General features: G+C 45.2%; 1 protein-coding gene across 7 annotated transcripts in view; it reads left to right on the top strand.

Annotated features, from left to right (window-relative positions):
• Positions 1–19,932, top strand: part of VPS13B (vacuolar protein sorting 13 homolog B) — a 3,181,000-nt gene that overhangs the window by 421,402 nt on the left and 2,739,666 nt on the right. For all 7 annotated transcript variants that reach the window (XM_078686964.1, XM_078686965.1, XM_078686963.1 and 4 more), the window contains exon 13: positions 11,927–12,118. In XM_078686964.1, the coding sequence (XP_078543090.1) occupies positions 11,927–12,118 (192 nt within the window). The remainder of the gene's footprint in view (positions 1–11,926; positions 12,119–19,932) is intronic.

Genomic DNA, 19,932 nt, shown 5'->3' with positions numbered 1-19,932 from the left:
CCGCACTCAAACTCATAGTCCTGGCGATGGTTACTTTCCGCCTGGACTATGGCAATGCCCTTTATTGTGGCATGCCCGCATACATCCTGAGACGTCTTCAGCTGGTCCAGAACCAGGCGGCCCGCCTGGTCTTCAGTTTATCCAAATCTCACCATGTCACACCTCTCCTCAAGTCCCTACATTGGCTCCCCATACAGGAACGAGCCCAGTTCAAGCTGGGCTGCATTGTTTTCAATGCCCGGGCCGGTTCAGCTCCTGCTTTTATCACTTCCGAAATTCATTCCTATGCCCCTCCCAGGAAGCTACGTTCATCCACCCAACAACTGCTCGTAGTCCCCCGCTTTAAACGAAAAAAATGGGGAGGATCTAAATTCTCCACACTCGCTCCTGCCTTTTGGAACTCCCTCCCGGCCCACTTGAGATTCTGCCCCCAGTACTCAATCTTTCGTAAGGCTAAAACCTTCCTCTTCACCCAAGCCTTCCCTTCTTAAACCCCTCCTTGGTGTCCTGGTTCTTCTGTCCTTAAGGGATTTGTAGTACTGTACAGCGCCATGAAACCGTTTCGGTGTACGCGCGCTCTAGAAATATTTTAAAATCAATTCAAATTCAATAGTGAGGTTTTCTAGGCAACCCTTCAGGTGGAAGTTTTTACTGATGACATGGAGGGGCCATTCGGAATTTGCTGGTTGTCTGTTCAAGTGTCAGGAACAGATCTATCCAAATGCCGTCCAAGACTCCATCAATTTTTTCTGTAGCTTGAGGAAGATTCCATCGCTAATGTGTCAAAGGTAGCAAACAAGTCGAATGAAATGAATACTGGATGAACTTGTCATTGAGTGAGGCAAGACGATCTCTGCTGATATCGGCTAACGCAGTTTCCACGCACCTGCAAAGTCTGAAACCATACTATGCATCATTGAGGATGGTAAGGCAGGTACATGCATACTTGGTACTCAGGGGGGTCCAGGTAGCTTTCCTGCAGGAAACGCACTTAACACTGGCAGAAGGGCAAGCGCTGCAGCGGCGATGGAGGGGGCAACTCTTCTATACTACCTATTCTGCTCATGCTAGAGGGGCATTGATTTGGGTGCGCGCAGGTGTCCCCTTCCAGCCCATGACAACGATGGTGGATTCAGATGGGAGGTTTGTGGCGGTACTAGGGCGTCTGGATGGCCGAGACGTTACGCTTTGCAGTGTTTATGTCCCAAACTTTGATCAGGCCGCGTTCTTCTCAGCGCTGTCGAGGAAGTTGGCGTCTCGGCTGGTGGGCACGGTGTTTATGGGGGGGACTTTAATTCGGTGGTAGACGTGGAGATGGATCGTTCTCATCCTCCGCTGGCACAATCAGTGGTGCGCAGGGTGGCCAAAGCACGGAAGATCTGGCAAGAGAAGTGGGGCCTTTTAGACGCCTGGCGGACGCACCACCCCGATGACAGGGACTACTCGTTTTATTCCGCGCCTCATGATCTCCACGTGCGCCTTGACACTGTTCTTTGTACGCCGGGGGCCCAGGAACTCACGCGCAGCAGCGAATACCTAGCGAGGACCATCTCGGATCACAACCCTTGCTTACTCACGGTACTTTGGTCCAGACAGCGGCAGCCGGTCCCCACGTGGCGGCTAAACCCACTGGCGCTGGAAGACCCGATATTCCACGCAGAGGTGCGGGAGTGCATTGAACGTTACTTTCAGGAGAACGCGAGTTCCGCGACTACCAGGGCGATCGAGTGGGACGCCTTTAAGGTGGTGGTGCGAGGCGCGTGCCTCTCGTCCTCGGCGGGGGTGCGTAGGACTCTGCTAGATGATGTAGAGCGGGAGGAGGCCTCACTGCGGCAGGCGGAGAGTGCTGTCCACGTGGAGGGGGGCAGTAGGGAGGAAGTGCTGGCGGCTCGGGAACGGGTAGCCACCCAAGTTGAGAGGCTTCGCTGCCATGATTACCGGGAGTACATGGTACGGGCCCACGCTGAGAGGGACCGGGTCGGTTCGCTGTTGGCGTGGCTGGCCAACCCCCAATCTAGGGGTACGCCGATACTGTCGCTGACCACGCCTGCGGGGGACTTGGTACATTCACAAAAAGAGATTAATGATCAGTTTCTGGCTTACTACTCGGAGCTCTATCGGAGCAGACTGTCGGCACTCCCGGCTGGATTGGATGCCTTCTTGGATGAGGCACGGCTGCCGCAGCTGGACTCAGAGCAGGGAACTGCGCTGGGTGCTGCTATTTCCCTGGGGGAGATTAGAGCAGCGATTAAACATATGGCCAGAAAGAAAACACCGGGGGTGATGGACTACCGGTGGAGTTCTACGCCTCATACTTTGACCTCCTAGCACCTCAGCTACATCAGGTGTACGGAGAAGCGTGGCAACGGGGCAGGTTGCCGATATCGGTGAGGGAGGCGATTATAGTGCCGTTACTGAAAAAGGGTGGGCTTCCCACGTCAAGGACGGCTTATCGCCCGCTCTCGATGCTCACTGTGGACTATAAGGTGCTGAGCAGGATCTTGGCCACGCGGTTGTCTGTACATATGTGCTCTCTGGTACACCCGGACCAGTCGGGCTTCATCCCCACGCGGAACACCTCGACGTGTATACGGCGACTGATACGGGTCATGGAAGTTGAGGGGGAGGGCCCCTCGGGCGCGGCCGTGCTATCGGTGGATATCGAAAAGGCGTTCGATAGTGTGGAGTGGCCGTATCTGTTTTGCGTGCTTCGTCGGTTCGGGTTGGGGGACGGTTTTGTCCGCTGGACGCAGCTGCTGTATGATTCCGCTACTGCCAGGATCCGCACGGGCCGCTCAATATCCGCGGCATGCTCGGTGGAAAGAGGCACCCGACAGGTTGCTCTTTATCCCCGCTCCTCTTCGCTTTGGCGATTGAGCCTCTGGCAGCACGGGCTCGACAAGGACGGTACTATGAGGGGGGGGTCCTGCGCGGCATCCCGCACTATATTTCCTTATATGCCGACGATCTTCTGCTGTACTTGGCTGATGTGGAGACTTCGGTGCAGGGTGCACGGGACTTGCTCCGAGAGTTTGGAGAACTGTCGGGGCTACGTGTTAACTGGTTCAAGACCTGTTTATTCCCTCTGACCCCCCGCTGTGCCCAGCCTGCGGAGCTTGAGGGATTACGCTGGGAATCGGAGTGTCTACCGTACCTCAGGGACTACATTTACCACATCCACTCACTCTTGTATGAGGGGAATGTGGGCAGAGCGCTGAGAGGCATTAGAGGCAGTATGGGGTTTTGGCGTGCCCTTCCACTGTCTGTGGCCGGACGAATAGCGCTGTTGAAGATGGTGGTCCTTCCGCACTTGCTTTATTTTTTTCGCACACTGCCGGTGTGGATTCCGCTATCTTTCTTCCGGATGCTGCGGTCGCTGGTGATAGGGTTCATCTGGGGCTCTGGCAGGAGGCGTGTAGCTTTGAACACCCTACTTAGATCGCGAGAGGAAGGAGGCCTGGCGGTGCCGGATTTTGAATGGTATTATCTGGCGGCGCAGCTACAGTGGCTCACGCAGGCTGTGGCGCGGGAGTTTAGGGGCCCAGACGGCCCGCAGGGCAGAATTATACAGCGACACGTCCTGTCCTTCATAGTGCTCCAGCAGGGGCTCCGGTTGGATCAGCTGACTTTGGAGGAGCGCACCCTTCGCCAATGCTGGCTGTGCAGCCAGAAGCAGGCGGGATTTCCTACCCCTTATGCACCGGAGATCCCTTTGGGCATGTGTACTGCCCTCCCGCATGGCGGGGACTGGTCGGCACTGGCCACATGGGAGGACCGCGGGGTCCACATGATAGGGGACTTATATAGGGATGGTGCTTTGCTACCGTTTCACGTCCTACAAGAGGCCTTTGATCTGCCGAGGGGTGACTTTTTGCTCCATGCGGCTCTAGTATCTGGGATTCAGAAACGTTGGAGGATGGGCCTGGCGGAACCCCCCACATCGTTGGGCTGCCAATACATTGTGATGGCCGCTGGCACCTTCAAGGCTGTCACCTGCCTGTACAGGAGACTGGCGTTAGATGGACCGCCCCCCCTTAGATAGGTTGCGCGAGCGCTGGGAGGGCGACCTCGGCCAACAGATACCGGAGACGACCTGGCCCCAGCTTGTGCGTAGGGCCTGGAAGGGCACGCGTAATGCTCGATTTCAGCTGGCCCAATACTTCACTCTACACAGGGCGTATTGGACGCCGATCAAAATCCAACGGGTATTCGGAGGGGCGCATTCGGTGTGTCCTCGCTGTAACACGGAGGGTGCCGACTTTGGTCATATGTTCTGGACATGCGCGGGGCTTGGCACGTACTGGGCTGATGTTATGTTTTGCTTGAATGAGGTTACAGGACGCCAAGTTGCCACGAGCATGGGGGCTTGCCTCTTACTCTGGTTTCCACACACCCCAGCTACAAAGGTTACCAGTAAATTTTTAGACTTGGGGTTAATCCTGGCCAAGAGGGAGCTCACGCTGCACTGGAAATCTAGGGGGGGCCCCAGCTTCCTGAGATGGCGGGGGTGTTTCTAGCAATGGGCGACTAGTGAAGGGACTCTTAGGTTACAATTAGTAAGACGCGCCGCTAATGATAAAGCGCTAGACACGGCCAGGGCGTGGAGTGCGCTAGTGGTGGACCTCCAATCGATGTCGGAAGCTGCTGAGGGTAGTGAGGTGGAAGCGCCGGCGAGCCAGGAGGGGGAGATTGGGGCGGAGAATGTGGGGGCACTAGCCGGGGATGTGGCATGCTAGGCCTGCGCAACCTACAGCCGGCAAGGTTCTGAATGCTTATGCTGAGAATTTGCGGAGGTTGGACTGGGTCTCACGCAATGTTCTGGGCAGTTTCTGGGCCCCCAACCAGCTGGAGGGCCAGGATTAGGAAGACCAAGGAGGAGTCGCACACTATTCCACGCAAATTTGTAATGCACTGCAGGAGAGATAATAGAGGGCACACTGACAAGGGAGGGTGAGGGTAGTGGGGGTGGGGGGTGATGTACGGATAGGGCATAGATATTGTGGATTACTATAGCAGCTGTATTGATACGCACCATGGCGTTGGAGATATACGTCTGGTGCGTGGTTGTAAGTTGTTTGCACAAACCCAATAAAAATTTGTTTAAAAAAAAAAAAAGAGGATGGTAAGGCATTCCAAAAGTTTTACAGCTGGCTTGTGACGTCGCCTATCAAGATCTTACTTGGAAACGTGCAACATTAGTTGGAAAGACTCCTTTGGTTTCTTAACTATATGTGGGTCACTATTTCATGGTTAAGGGCTCTGCTGCAACCAGAAGTGAGGTATTCCTTAACTCTGTGATATCCACCCTATGATCACTGATAGAGTCTGGTATTTTGATTTGTCCATTGCCTCTAGGAAATAGCATAGCAATGCCTTCCATAGAGTTTCCACTTGGTGTTTGGATGTGTTAGCTGATTTCAGTATATCCCTCCAGTTATGTGAGGTCACTGGCCTTTGGTAAGATTTTACACTAATTCTTGATAGTTATCAAGGTTGTCGACTTCATTGCAGGAATGACTGCTCATCCCCTCCAAAGCACCCATGCCGGTTTCAGTTCTCCACTGGAGGCAGTAAGAGGGGCAGGAGACCACCATTGTCTTTGATTGTGGCATCAAATGTTTGTAGCCCTTCCATGAAGTTTAATCTGCCCTCTTTTTCCTGATTGTTGGTAAAGGAACATTTGAATGAACTGCCACAGTCAGTGTAATTGCTTCCCTAATTACTAAGCATAACAGTTTGAAAATGGATCAAGCCTGCCCAGTGCAATAAAATACATCTTGTGATGCTCCCTTTGATATAATGTGTGGGTGCATTGTGACTTCCACAATATGCCATTTACTTATTGCAGACCTCACAGTCCTAAAATAAGTAGTTAAAGTATTAGGCTAAAATCTATGAAATTGTGTAGTACTTGGTGGATATTGTCAGTCTTGGCTAGCCACAGACCGTTATACAATATACACCCGTGCCCTCTGCGAATCAAGCAAAACATAGAAAGGAATTTTAGATTTGCTGAAATCGAGACACATTTCTGGGCCTCTGGATTCATTTAAAATACCAACACATTTAATACATCAAACTTGGTAAGAAATCTAATTTTTTAAGGTTTCTTCTGTTTTTTTTCCTTTACTTTTAATTAACAGACCTAGGTAGCAATTAAGAAAGTGCCAGTAAAAATGGTAAGTGACTGTAAATTGAGCGACATGCCTCGCACGTTTCATTTTTCGGTGATTTGATCTGTCCTGGACAAGTGCTTCGTAACGTTTTATGGTCAAAATACATCATACTTCCGGGGTGCCGCTGAGGCGGGCGTTTTTACACGAAGGGTGGCGTGCTTGAGAAAAGGGTCTTGTAAATACGGGAAAAGGTGATGAAAGTTTCCTGTCTCCGGAGTTTGGGTTTCCTGATAAGCATCTTCTGCCAGTTAATGGCTTATCTGTTCCAAACCTCCCTCATACCAGGGGCATTAAAAAAAAAAAAAAAAGAGAACTCGCTCAACTTGTTGGAAATAAAATCCCAAGGCTGACAGCATGGCTAAGCAGCGTGTCAAAATCCGGTTTAAAATTGTTGAAAAATTAAACTGCTAAAAAAAATCTTCAAGTGGAGTCCATGTAAATGTCCACTTGTAATTTAAAATGCTGCCAGCCTCGTCTGTGTGCACTGTGTGGCGTTCTGACAGGGCTCCTGAGGCTTGAAGTGTACCGAGATGGCACTTTAATTACAATGGCGGCTGTCTGTATGTGGAAAACCTTTATCTGTCGCTACATGCTTGCCCCCTCGAACGTTTCCTGGAGCACATGTTTGCAGATGAAACATCAATTCCCTCCTGGACAGTATTAACCTCAGTAGGTTCATGTGTTATCACAAGCGCCGGCACAGGAGCGCAATGCTCTCAAACAATTAAAAAAAACAGAAAAAATACTGATTCTTGTCATCACAGGCGCACATAGCCATCCTTCATACCTGCGGACATGCACAAATGGCGAGTGCTGAACGTTACAATTATATTGATCAGAGAGAAAAACTGATTGCGGTACATGTAAGAAAAAGTGGTTGCAAGACATTCTCAAGTCATTCATAAGTATGATTTTCTCTAAGACCTTGGCCAGGAATGGTAACAGGTAGATCAGTCTGTAGTTGGCGAGCGTTAAAGGGTCCTCAGAGGGTTTCTTCAGCAATGGGAAGAAAGTTCTCTGTTTTCAAGCATCAAGGTAGCTCGTGGAAGAAAAGTAGGTATCCAGAATGGGTGTGAGCATGGTACTGATGGGTTACAGTCCTCTGGAGTAGGTGTGGTGGGTGCAACCGTCTGATGGAGCCCCATGAGTGGATGACATTGGTGCTGTTCTGGTTTCAGTGGACTGGTCTGACACCATGGATTGTAACTTCTGGAGGAGTAATGCCCAAATGCTTAACTTGGTTCATATATCTAAAAACAGCCGAATACACCTCGTCTCTAAAGTACAGTACATAGAGGGACTGTAATTGGACCGCCCCACAAATCAGTAATTAAAGAAAATAACAGCAGGATACATGCGGAAGGTGACACCAGATCCACAAGCAGTGACTACATCAAGGAACACTTCCAAGGTCAGGCAGGCCAGAGCAACCAGGATGCCTGAGTTCATCAAAGATGAAATGCTCTTCATAGCATACAAGCTACAACCTCATGTGAAGCTTGTCTGCTATTCTGGAAATGTTTAGGGAGCATTCCAGAAAGCCACATGGGTTGGCTTATTCAAGCTTTTCATTTTTTTTTCATAACTCTTTTTATTGGTTTTTCCAACAGCACCGCTGGTGGAGGAAATCACCGTCAAATGATATTATTCTGACGTCTGCAGGTACAACCATATTCCCACATTGATATGGAACTGTCGGTGACACACTTGAACTCTTCTGGGATCCCTTTTCACCGAGTCATCTTTATTAATTGATGCGACTGCGATGTTCTAATTTTCTTCATGTATTCGTCTCCTCCCCGCTGCTGTCCCCACATCATCCAGTATGTTTTTCCATGTGGACCAGATCTTATCAAACTACTTGGACACCCTCTCACCTCTTATTCAACTTATGTGCACAGCCTCAACATAGTCAACCTGTGGCACAACTAAAGAGGAAATATTAACAGATGAGACTGCCAGTGAATTAACAACTAATTCAGAAATGGGCTTGGATGATATACCACAACCCTACAGTAGAGTGATGAAATTGGAAGAAGCTGTTCCATCCAATTAACTCTAAAACGATTGTAATATTTGCCAGAGTAGTAATTGATCAACAATATCAGCATATCTCACAACTGTTTGTTCACTTATGAAAAGGTATGGCGCATATGGGCTAAAAGTTTTGGGGGTGGGGCTTAGACAGGCATAGCAATGACCATATACAAGACGGCATAAACATGAAGGAGTATGCTAGGCAGTTACTTTTATATCCCCATGGACTTCTTGACGTTTGAAACTCTTACAGAATATTTGGGATTTGTTAATGGTTGTCCATACTTTACTGCAAGACACATGGAAATTGGAATCCCAGGCACAAGGCAATATGTAGTATGCAGTTATCGGTATAGCCCATTTCTGCGTGTCAGTGCAGATGTTTAGTGACTGTGATGACATCTAGTGCCCAAAAAGGTTCCATCATTGTTTGAGAAAAGGAGGAGCAGGTAGTATTTTATCCCAGTGAACACTGCAAATCTCTTCAAATATTGTAGTTTATGAGATATGCATAATTATTTAATTAGACAGTTCAGCGTCTCACGAGCATGAACCCAGGGGTCAAAGTAACAGCTCTCCTATTGTGCAATTTGTGTGTGTATGTTTATATATAAGGCACAACAAATTCCAGTGGTTATGATGTAAACTACAATAGTGTGTCTGGGAAAGTGTATTTGTAATGAAAGTCTCATCCCATAGTATGAACAACATCCAGGCAGCGTGTTGGGGTCAGTATGGACCTGACAAAAGCAGGATGAGCCATAGAGCGGAGCCTAACCACCATGCAACGGTGTCGGTGAAAGTCCTTTTATAAAATCAAGGTTTTGACCTGGTTTTCTCCTAGGTTAAACACTCCGCCTCTTTATTTTTTTGGGTGGTTGGAAATGGTTTATACAAAATAGGCTTTCTGTGGTTAGCATCCCTTTCTTGGTAGCTGATTAGCCCAAGGGGAAGGTCAGATTCCCATCCACTAATCTTCCTCCTCCTTCCATTTTGTATAAATAACTAACATTTTCACCAGAATATTTTTCTTAGTTAATTTTAAACTCACTTTTATTATTAAGGAGTTTTATATAGCGCTAGCCTGACACGAGGGTATCGGAGCACTTCACAACAGTTTTTGACCAAGTTTAATACAGTAAGAAGTATTTTACATATAGGTTCGGAAAGTCCAAGTGTGCTGAGCAGCATTGTGGTAGTCCGTGCGTCCTGAGTTAACCTCGTAGAGTGCACGTTGCCTTGCGGTGGAACCACTTAGGTGGAGGGGAGGAGCAGTTAGGTGTCCAATGGCAGGGAGGAGGTAAGTCTTAGAGCTACAATGTCCGGGAGAGACGACGAGCAGGGATTTGCGTTTAGATGGCGGCTATCCATTCTGGAGGGAGCGGTTGACGAAAAGGGCTTTTAGGTGTTTTTTAAATTTTGTGAAGGATGAGATAGTCCGGATATCGATTGGGATGGCGTTCCAGATTTTGGGCGCGTTTCCGGCAAGGGACCGTGCTTCAGTTTTTTCTTTGCGTATTTTCATAAGGATGAGTAGTAGGGTGCTGGAGCTCCTGAGGTTCTTTGTCTGACCAGCCCTCTTGAGTTTAGCAGCCAAATACTCATATACTCAAATATTTTTGTTCCATGCATTTCTGTGCTTTGCTATACTTTGCACTAGAGGCTTCCATGGCTAGTAACTTGCTTTGATCACTTTTGTGTTTTCAGAATTATCACATTTTTATTTATGCAAATATAAGATATTCCGCCGTATGGAGTAAATGCATGTAATGCGTGGGAGCCTGCAATATATGTATAGAAACAACCTCTCATTTTCTTATTGTTGTCTAGTTGTGACATCACTATTTGCCCACTCTACTGTAAAAATGTATTATAGATGAGTTTTGATTTAACAGTGCTGCTGCCAGATCTAGCATACTGTGCAAGGCAGGCCGTGTAACATAACTACAGTTGCTGTATAAACAATTAAAGAGAGCTTTTTAGGTCTACAGAACTATTTTCCCCTGAAAATGAACATTCCGTAGAATGTATGATGAAAGTATGTTTGTGTTTTTTGCAGGTCAAAACTCGAAAGTTAGAATGTCTCCACTCAGCATGTACCACACATTCTGAACTACAGACATTTTTGCGCAACTTATATTCTGTTTCTGTAAGAAATCATTAGCTGCAAATTGATGTGATTTGTTTGCGCTGCAGATTCTGCATTTATTCTGCATGCAACCATACTGTCTGTTTCAAACGAAGGAGCAAAATACTGAGGATTTTAACTTTTTAGGCGAAGGGTAATTGTGTGACCTCCCTTTAACGGATATTGTAATCTCCATCGGAGGTCCATGCTCTTTTAAGACAACTTTGTTTTCGGCTTTAGCCTCTGTTTGGGTACTTAACCCCCAGGTGACTCGCAATCTGTGTGTAGTGTACAGCAGGGGTTACTTTTCCCAGATATATTGTATATATCTTGTTAAGATCATGCCTCTCTTTGGTAGCGTTACATGTATTGAGACGTGTTCTGCTGTGTACCACATGTATGAGGCGGTACCCGTGCTCTGTGCATTTATTTCCTCAAGATAGGAAATGAGCGCCGTGCCGCAATAGAGCGGGTCGCTCCGGGCATTGCATTCTTTGGTACAATTCCTCGCTGTTGGATATTTTTATTGATTTTTCCAAGGACACCGGAGTTTCATATAAATCCCATACATTTCTTGCGGGGAACGTTAAAATATAATAAAACCCAGCGGAACTGAAACAGCTGCTGTTTGCAAGAAACAACTATCGACGAACACAATGGCATTTTCTTCTCGTTTCCAGCAGCATGAGGAAATATCCGGAGTCTGCCCATAAAAGTAACTACAATAGTTTCCACCAATTTGGCTTCATTCTGTACTAAGGAATGAGAAGATTTATTAGGCCACCGCTGGGCACTCCTCCCCCCGGCAATATTTACATTTGCATACCAGGCCAGGTAGTTTTACCCTCAGTTGAGGGGGGGTATGCATTTTAATAAAAAGTGTGTGTGTGTAAGCGCGCACATAAACACTGGTGAGTATATCAATGTATTCCGCTTGAAAACGATAACATATCACAGAACAACTATGGGGAAAGTGTTTTTTGTTTGTATTTAATTTGCACTTTTAATCTGCCTTTGCCCAAAGTGCACTATGTTATGAAAATATGCTCTGCCTCCTGAAAAAAAATCCTCCAGTCTTCTAGCTTTAACCACCATTTCTTGATTGAAAAATGCATTTTTCAATTTCCGAAGGATAAATGTGGCTCCTGGTAACATCAAATTTGACAGCAGAAGCTGACCACCATGTCCACCTGCCAGCTTCAGCTTTACCAGTACTTTTTTTTTTAGCACAGTTGCTCTTACGTGCCTGTCCAAGATGTTCCCGGCGTACAGGTTTTAGCCTTCCGGCTTTCTGGTGGGCCCATTCAAATCTTCTGCGAAAAATTATACAGACATAGATTTTCTTGGGATGACAGAAATTATCGTGCCGATTATTCAGGACAAAAAAATTAGATTGGTATTTTTACGACGTAAAATATTGCCCCAGTGGTTTTTTATTTCATTAATTTCATTTTTTTAGTAATGTAAAATTTTTAGGTAAAATGTCAGCAAATGTTCTGTAGAAACTACTGTAAAAAAGTCCATGCGCTTAATGGTATGTTCTAGAGATACTATTTAACGTGCGGTTCTTCAACCCCTTTTTCAGGTTCTATAAATCAGCAGGATCTGTCCATGGGCAGGAGTGAAGAGTTGGGCAGCATCCAGGAGATGTCCACGAAGCGCCTCATTGTGGGTCCCATCGATCTCCGGTTGGACAGTAGCGCAGTCCACAGGATCATGAAAATCATAGTGTGTGGCCTGGAGCATGAGTACGAGCCGTACAGCGGACTAAAACCAGGTATTCCAGAATTACACCGTTAACTTTTAGGATATCATTCAGAAGTTCTTCATGATAACGTTGTTAGCAAGTTTAGATCATGCCATTGTTTGCAAGAGTTTGAATTATTTTTTGATTGTAAAAACGCGGCGATGTCAATTTGTTGCCTTTTCTCAGTTCAATTTTTTATGTAACATGCTACTTGTATAATAAAATTCGAACTGTGACCCATCTATTCACATTTCACTTTAACAAGTTTATAGGTGGATTATTGTGCATATATTTCCGAAAAACTTATTCTTCAAATGTGTGCCTTGCAGAGATCTTGGTTAGCATAACATCAGCAACCTCATGAACATTGAGTGGAGCAAATGACAATTGCAGCAGTTGATGCCAGAAAGATTGAGTGCAGTACAAGGCATCATCCATCAGTTGTTTGATCAAACGAAAATGCCTGTAAACGATATATTGTCGGATAAATGACCAGGCGGCAGTGTAATTAACCTCTCCTTGTAATGAGAATGGCTATTTAAGGAGCTCAGACTTTGTAATACCAATATCCAGTCGCAGCAAACATGGACATATTTGATCCTCCGCCCCCCCAAAAACAATTTACCAACATGTTCCATTGAAGTTAATTAGTTGCAGTAAAACGTGGTACTTTTCGTAGCCTGTGGCCAGTTGTGAAATGCCTTTCCATTTAGCTGAGAGAATGAGAGACGTCATAGCTCAGCCTCATGATCCTAACACCATTTAGTCAAACAAGGACCTCATCATCAAGAGTTTGAGGAATATTCAATATCCGTTCTTTAAATACTAATTCCAGTTTTAAAACATTTGTCCATTTGATTAAGGTTGGTGTAAAACATTCTTGGAAAGTACATTTTATTCTTGGTTATTTCAATATAGGTATTTCACCAACCAACATGTTATTTTTATAATATTATTGAACACAGTGTAAGGTCAATATAAACTGTAAAATGAAAGAAAATCAGAAAAATGTCTGTACATGTTATTAACACGGCTTTCTTAATATTCCTACTTGAGACATTTTCTACAGCACAGATCTTCAAAGCAGAGAATGTTAGAGTGGAGATATAGTGAGCTGTTTTACTAACTGTCGTTTCTTTTTTTTAGTAAAACTGTTGGTGCATTTACACATTTTGTGTGTGGTGACCACTACATCTCTAAACATTTCCATATATTTCGCTAGTCTAGTATCTTAAATTGTAGTTAGAAAAATGAACACACATTTTGAATTAAGAAACTTTAAAATAAATTCCTTGTCTATACAGCAATGGCTTGATTTACAGATTTTATATGGCAGAGTAGAATAAATCATTTCCCAGAGAAACTCCATTTATTAGTTCCCAGATGTTAGCCACAGAAGCATTTTCAGCGTGTTTCTCACGAAGAATGCAGTTATTTGCATTCCTTGATGTACCAGGCGAAATGTGGAAATGCACATTAGTGTGCATCTTTGCTCATCACAAATGAGCACTAGTTAGTCTTTGATGCATCTCTCACTGCCATGCCTGAGTATGTCGTCAACCAAGGCATCAGTCCTGATCCTGAGTGGTCCTTGTGGTGGTCCACAAGATTTAATATCGTTCTGAACTCTCATCAGCATCTCCCTGTGTAAGTATAGAAATGCAATACATATGCATTAACGCTGTTCATCTCAAAGCGCAGCTCAGAGAATTCAGTATGGTGCTGTGTTTCTCATTTTCACTCCAATTCGACATGCTCTCATCTCTTGTTTAATTGTTACTCCTCATTGGCTTCCTATTTCCAAGCGGTTCATCTTTAAATCCCTTTGTCTTGTCCATTGCTTATTTCATAAGATTATCCTTCTCTACTTGCAATTTAACTTCTTTCGCTGTAAACTAGATCATCCTCAGCTAGACTTCTGGCCCTTCCTCTGTCTGTCTGTCCTGCTTTGGTGGATGCTGCTTTTCCCGCCAGGGGCCATATTACACATAGTGCCCATGGGCGCAATAGGCATGTGCCCCCGCTTTGTGCACCCCTGAATCACAGTGGTATTACAAAAGCGGTTGCAGATGCTTATGCAGCCTCTGTAATATTGAGAGCGCTGGCGCATATATAGCCCCAGGGCTATCTTTAGAGAGCGTTTTCTCACTTGCTTGTAGACATATGACGCACGTGCATACGCAAATGGGCCTCTATGAGGTGCACACAAAATGGTGGCACACTGTCCGTGCGCGTCATTAAACCGGCCCTCTGGAGGACGGAAAGGGGTCCCTTGGAACCCCTAAACATCCCCCTGCAGGCAGGTGCTGTCACTCACTGCACCTTCCAGCTAGCAGATCTGTCTCTCCTTTTTAAAGGGCAGGCAGCAGTGCATTCATTGTAATGGGGCAGAATATGCCTGTTTGAGCCCGACGCACCTGTTTAAAGGTATGCGTGGAGCAAACAGGGTCAGATTGCCTTATCTGTTGTACACGGGCCCTGACATCCAACTGTTGGAATATTCTTCCCAAAAATGTGCTACTCCTGGACAGTCTCCTCGGCCCATAAAAGCTGTCCTTTACCCTCTTATTAATTGCTAATATGCTTGCATGATTTAGTGAAACCTACCAGTAATAATCAGTGAAAAAGCTCCACTCTGGATGATCGCACATTTTTGTAAACACTTTTTTTATCCTCACGTGTGTCACGTGCAAATAACCCATATGCGCTTCTGCCCCATGTTAATGGTACTACAACGTCACAGTCCTTGCATATTGAGAACTCGATTGTGTAAACCATCTTTCACAAGTTTGTACCCTATGTTATTGATTATGAAAGCTATATAATTCGTTTATTTAGCTAAGTGTGAACAGAACACATTTGCGCTGGTTTAATCAATTCTGAAGAGCTGATAAGTATTTTATGTTGTGAATGTCAATAAAAGATATTGCCATAAGAGAATATACTTGATACTCGACCAGCACTTTCGCTTTTTAATATGTTTAAATGTTTTCGTTTATTAATTAGTTTTGCTTTTAATATCCATCCCCATCAGACCACTAATAAAGCAGTGGGCACTTTCTTTCCTTTGGCAGTGAATGCCCACATCTTTGAGCTGTTTTATTTATTTATTTTATTTATAAAGTTTTATATAACGCAAACTTGATCCCGAAGGATATCAGAGCGCTTTACAATTGTGTCCTTCCATATAGCGCAAACTTGATCCCGAAGGATATCAGAGCGCTTTACAATTTGAGGGAGAGGAAGGAAACTTTTCTCAATATGAGTACTCTCGTGTAATTACTTTGCAAGGAAGCAATGAAGTTTGTGAACATAATATATATAGAGGGGTTGCAGTAGCCAACACAGCTCTAAACAGACTTTAGCATTGAGTTTCAATGGATTATCATGATTTCAATACAGATTACTTTAGTAGTTCCAGTACTAGATCCTAGATTCAGTCCCGGGGTCTAAGCTGAAACCAGCTTAGCAAAAACGTTTTAGTTACTGTAATGAATGTTCATGAATATAAAGCTGTTTTAAAAAGTTCACACTTAAAAACTTTTCAATGAAAAGCTGCCAATGTTATCCAATGGGATAACATTCAGGTTGCAGGTAAAGTACGACCGCGTTACTTTTGTAATCCAGTACTGGGCTCCTAGAGCCAGCACTGGGGACTTAACTTAAAACAGGTAGGTATATGCACTCATGCTAAGGGAATTGCTGGTTGGGTATTCATGTTTTTTTAGCTTGCTTAAACATACTATTTACCTCCTTAGAGTTGTTTATGCCCAGTTTCTACAAATAGGGGTTGATAGTGTTGACAGAAGTGAAACCTGTTTAAGTTCTGCAAATTGACTGCTTTTTCCGTCACCAGTCGTACTCAACAATTTTTGGGTAACAGGATTGTATGACACCACTTTCCATTGCCTCTTTGCTCCAACATACCTGGCTGAACCATCCGTAAACCATACATGCTTTCTAACCTCCACGGAAAGATCGCTAAATGGTCTGGGCATTTAAATTGCACTCACCTGCAGAAAAGAGTCGGGAAAAGGCCAAAGATGGATTTTCCAGGCACCTGTTTGCTTATGTCTTTCCTCCCCAGACAGCTAGCTAGTCAACCCCCATATGAGCCCGGAGGTCCTTGCTTGAAACGGCTGCCACTGATTTTGCACCTGCTCTTGCCTGGCATCTTTCAGAGACTCCTTCAGTCTAGAGGGTCTTAAAAATGAGACTTTTGTGACCAGTTGGATCATATGGAGCAGCTCACCTGAAGGCCCGCAGTCGGGGAAACTTGTATACCATAGAGCCTGCTAGGCAGGTCAGAGCAGTTAAAAAAATATTTTTATTAAGACATTCAAGTAAGACAAACATTAAAAAAAACATCCCATCCAAACTTTACAGTGGTTAATTTACCAAATAAACATCCTAGGAGGGTGTTACAGTGAACATTGTGTTCCACCTTAGGAAATTGAGGGCCTTGGGTCCCTGGGCAGACCATGACACAGCATCAGTATCAGTGTACGCAGGTTGGTTCTATCTTACGACTCGCACAAAGTAAAGTGAAAATACTTTTTGAGTCTAGCTTGAGGCATGCGTTCCTACTCACATTCGGCTCACTTCTCTGAGGAAGTATCCCATTTAGCCCTCAGTCCCCTTATGGCTACACACACTGCACCGGTAAGTGCATCACACAGCGTTTCTGTCTGCACCAAAACATTCACGGGGGCATGCCATCCGAAGGATACTTTACCTGGTCAATGAATCCCAACCAAATGTCACCCTCCAGTTCATTCTAGTCAGAGGTACCTGGATGACATAGTTTAATACACAGCCTTGTTTAGAGAACTCGTTTTCCGTGAGAGGTGGTCTGTTTGTGCAAGTAATAGATAATAGAGGTTTATTGTAACCCATGTCGATGGTACTCATTTTATAGATCTGGAGAGGACGAAAGGCTTGGGGAGGCCCTGTGACCAGGGAGACAAACACCAATCTTTGCTTGGGATGCATTTACCCACAGAGTCCCCAGACCCAACTAGAAAAAGTCTGCTTCTGGTTCAAGACCCATCTGTGCATCATAATGCAATGGTCGGGCCTAAGAGCTGTCTTTCGGTGGGACCACCACCAACATTCTGTCACTGGCATCATAATGAGGCCCTATGTTTTGAAGGGACTTCTGTTCCCCTTACTTTCCAAGGTTTCATTTCCAGTTTTGCGGAGGTAGAGGCAGAATGTCATAATTTTCCTAAAATATTGTATTTTTATATGCCTCTTTTAGGTTAGACCATACTAAAAGGAAACATACTAAGTTTAACTTCATGATTGCTGTTGCTTTCAGGTGGAAATGCCAGAGTGACGTTTTCTGTTAGAACTATAAAGCTTTCTATAAAAGTATTTTGCACCTAGAATATGTGCGGAAAATGTTCCTGTGATTTTTTTTATTTGTGTTTTAAGTTGTATAGAGCATGTCACCCTTAGTCAATTTCTGGGGGTTGTTGTGCCTCGACCCCTGCAGTACACTAGGGCTAAATGACTGGCCCCTGATCTAGAACTTTTTATACAAGGGTATTGGATCATTGTGCCTGTGACCACTGGAAAGCACACTCTACCATAAAAATTAGTGTTGAGACCTAGATTTGTTCTTCAGCAATGCCACCTTTAGTTTCCTGTTAGGAATTTAACAGGGGAACCCTACTCACTGGGAGCCTGGGTAAGGTATTTCTACAAAAACAATGGCTCCTGTGGAAAAACTACTCAAATAATATGGTAATATTGCTGCACAATGGCAATGTGGGTGATTTGAAAACAGACGAAAGGCAAGTAAGTGGTATATACACTGGAAGAATATATTTGAATACCAGCCAAATTAATTACTGATTTTACACATATGGACAATATACACATTTATATACACTTATAAAAGTTGAAAACAGTGAATTTGTGTCCCAAGTGAATAATTTTAAACAAAAAACACAACTTATTTACAAAAATTCATACAAAAAAAGGAAAATAACATAGGGATTCTATTGTGAATTCGTTTTTTGAAAAGAAAAGAAGCGACCTATTGGTTCATTTCAAAATTAATATTCAAGTTGACCAGTAATGACAACTTAAACAAGCATTGGCATAGCCAATAGGTCTCGCTTGTGGGACCTTATAAGTATTTAGTTTTGCAGCACAATATGATGAGTTGCGTTGCGTTTGTGAGTGGCGTTGCGTGTGAGTGGCGTTGCATGTGTGAGTGGCATTGCGTGTGTGAGTGGCGTTGCGTGTGTGAGTGGCGTTGCGTGTGTGAGTGGCGTTGCGTGTGTGAGTGGCGTTGCGTGTGTGAGTGGCGTTGCGTGTGTGAGTGGCGTTGCGTGTGTGAGCGGCGTTGCGTGTGTGAGCGGCGTTGCGTGTGTGAGCGACGTTGCGTGTGTGAGCGGCGTTGCGTGTGTGAGCGGCGTTGCGTGTGTGAGCGGCGTTGCGTGTGTGAGCGGCGTTGCGTGTGTGAGTGGCGTTGCGTGTGTGAGTGGCGTTGCGTGTGTGAGTGGCGTTGCGTCGATGAGTGGGGTTGCGTGGATGAGTGGGGTTGCGTGGATGAGTTGCGTTGTGTGTGTGAGTGGTGTTGTTTGGGTGAGCGGCGTTGCGTGGGTGAGTGTGGTGTTGCGTGGATGATAGCGGGCTTGCGTGGGTGTGAGTGGCGTTGCGTGTCTGTAAGTGTTGCTGTGTGGGTGAAAGTGGCACAGAGCCTTTGATGTGGCCACTTACTGATTAGCATTATTAAAATCTGCATGAAAATGTATTTTATTATTACTATTTATTCTTTGCCAAGCACTCATCACTGATCTGGGCAGCAGTCAAAGTGCATAAATAAAAGTAAGTGAACTCTGATCCTGGGGGATTTTGGTAGATGTTTACGTACAGACATACACAATACAACGCACATACCTTAAATGGAAAATATAAATGCAACTTACCTTTATCTGTCGGGAAAAAAAATTGGGTAGGAAAACTAGTTTGGTTAATGCAATCACTTTAGGCCCCTGCATGCTAAAAGCGGGGACGCATTTTTAGTTTGAAGAATGTGATAAGCTGAAGGAGGAGGGGGTGCAAGGGATGAGGAAACACGGCCTGGGGGAAGCTGGCTGGGGAGGGGGAGGAGAAATGCAAGGAAGTTAGGGGAGGAGAAGCCGAGAAGCCGCAGAGCGCACGCTGGGCGAAGCCCTTTGATGTGCTGTGCGGCAAATGGAGGGAGGCTGATGCGCGTTCATGTTTGAACACGTGGTAGCCATAGCCAATAGGTCTCGCTTGTGGGACCTTATAAGTATTTTGTTTTGCAGCACAATATCCTTGTAACTAAATACTTATAAGGTCCCACAAGCGAGACCTATTGGCAATGCCAATGCTTGTTTTTCATGTGCTTCACCCCAGCCGTGGCTTTTTTTGGCAATAGGTGTAATCTGTCAACATTGAAAACGCAGCAAGAGATAGACTTCAGGAAAGCATCGTGGCTATCGCGAACCTTTTTTTTCTTCATTGAATACCTCATAAAACAAGTCTACTGTTTCTAGGCACAGTAAATAGCAGATGTCACAATTTTTTTTTAATTGATTTTTTTCTGCAGATTTATATAGGGCGAACGTATTGGAGCGCTTTACATACGCACTAAGTTACCTTACACAAGGACACATTCATTTCTAAGTAGGCACGGGGATATTAAGCGATATGCCCAGAATCACTGACTGAAAGCTGACCAAGGACAGGCTCGAACCTGGTTCCGCCGATCCAATGTCGGCATCTCTGGCTGGAAGGCCATAACCTCTCTTCGGCTCGCTCTCCGTACTATGGGGCTTATTCACAAGCCCCGTGTGACATACCAG

Source organism: Lissotriton helveticus, chromosome 4_1 (genome assembly GCF_964261635.1).
Source record: "Lissotriton helveticus chromosome 4_1, aLisHel1.1, whole genome shotgun sequence".
Lineage (NCBI taxonomy): Eukaryota > Metazoa > Chordata > Amphibia > Caudata > Salamandridae > Lissotriton > Lissotriton helveticus.
Note: the sequence above shows the minus strand (reverse complement) of the source record. Positions and strands in the feature narration are given on the sequence as shown.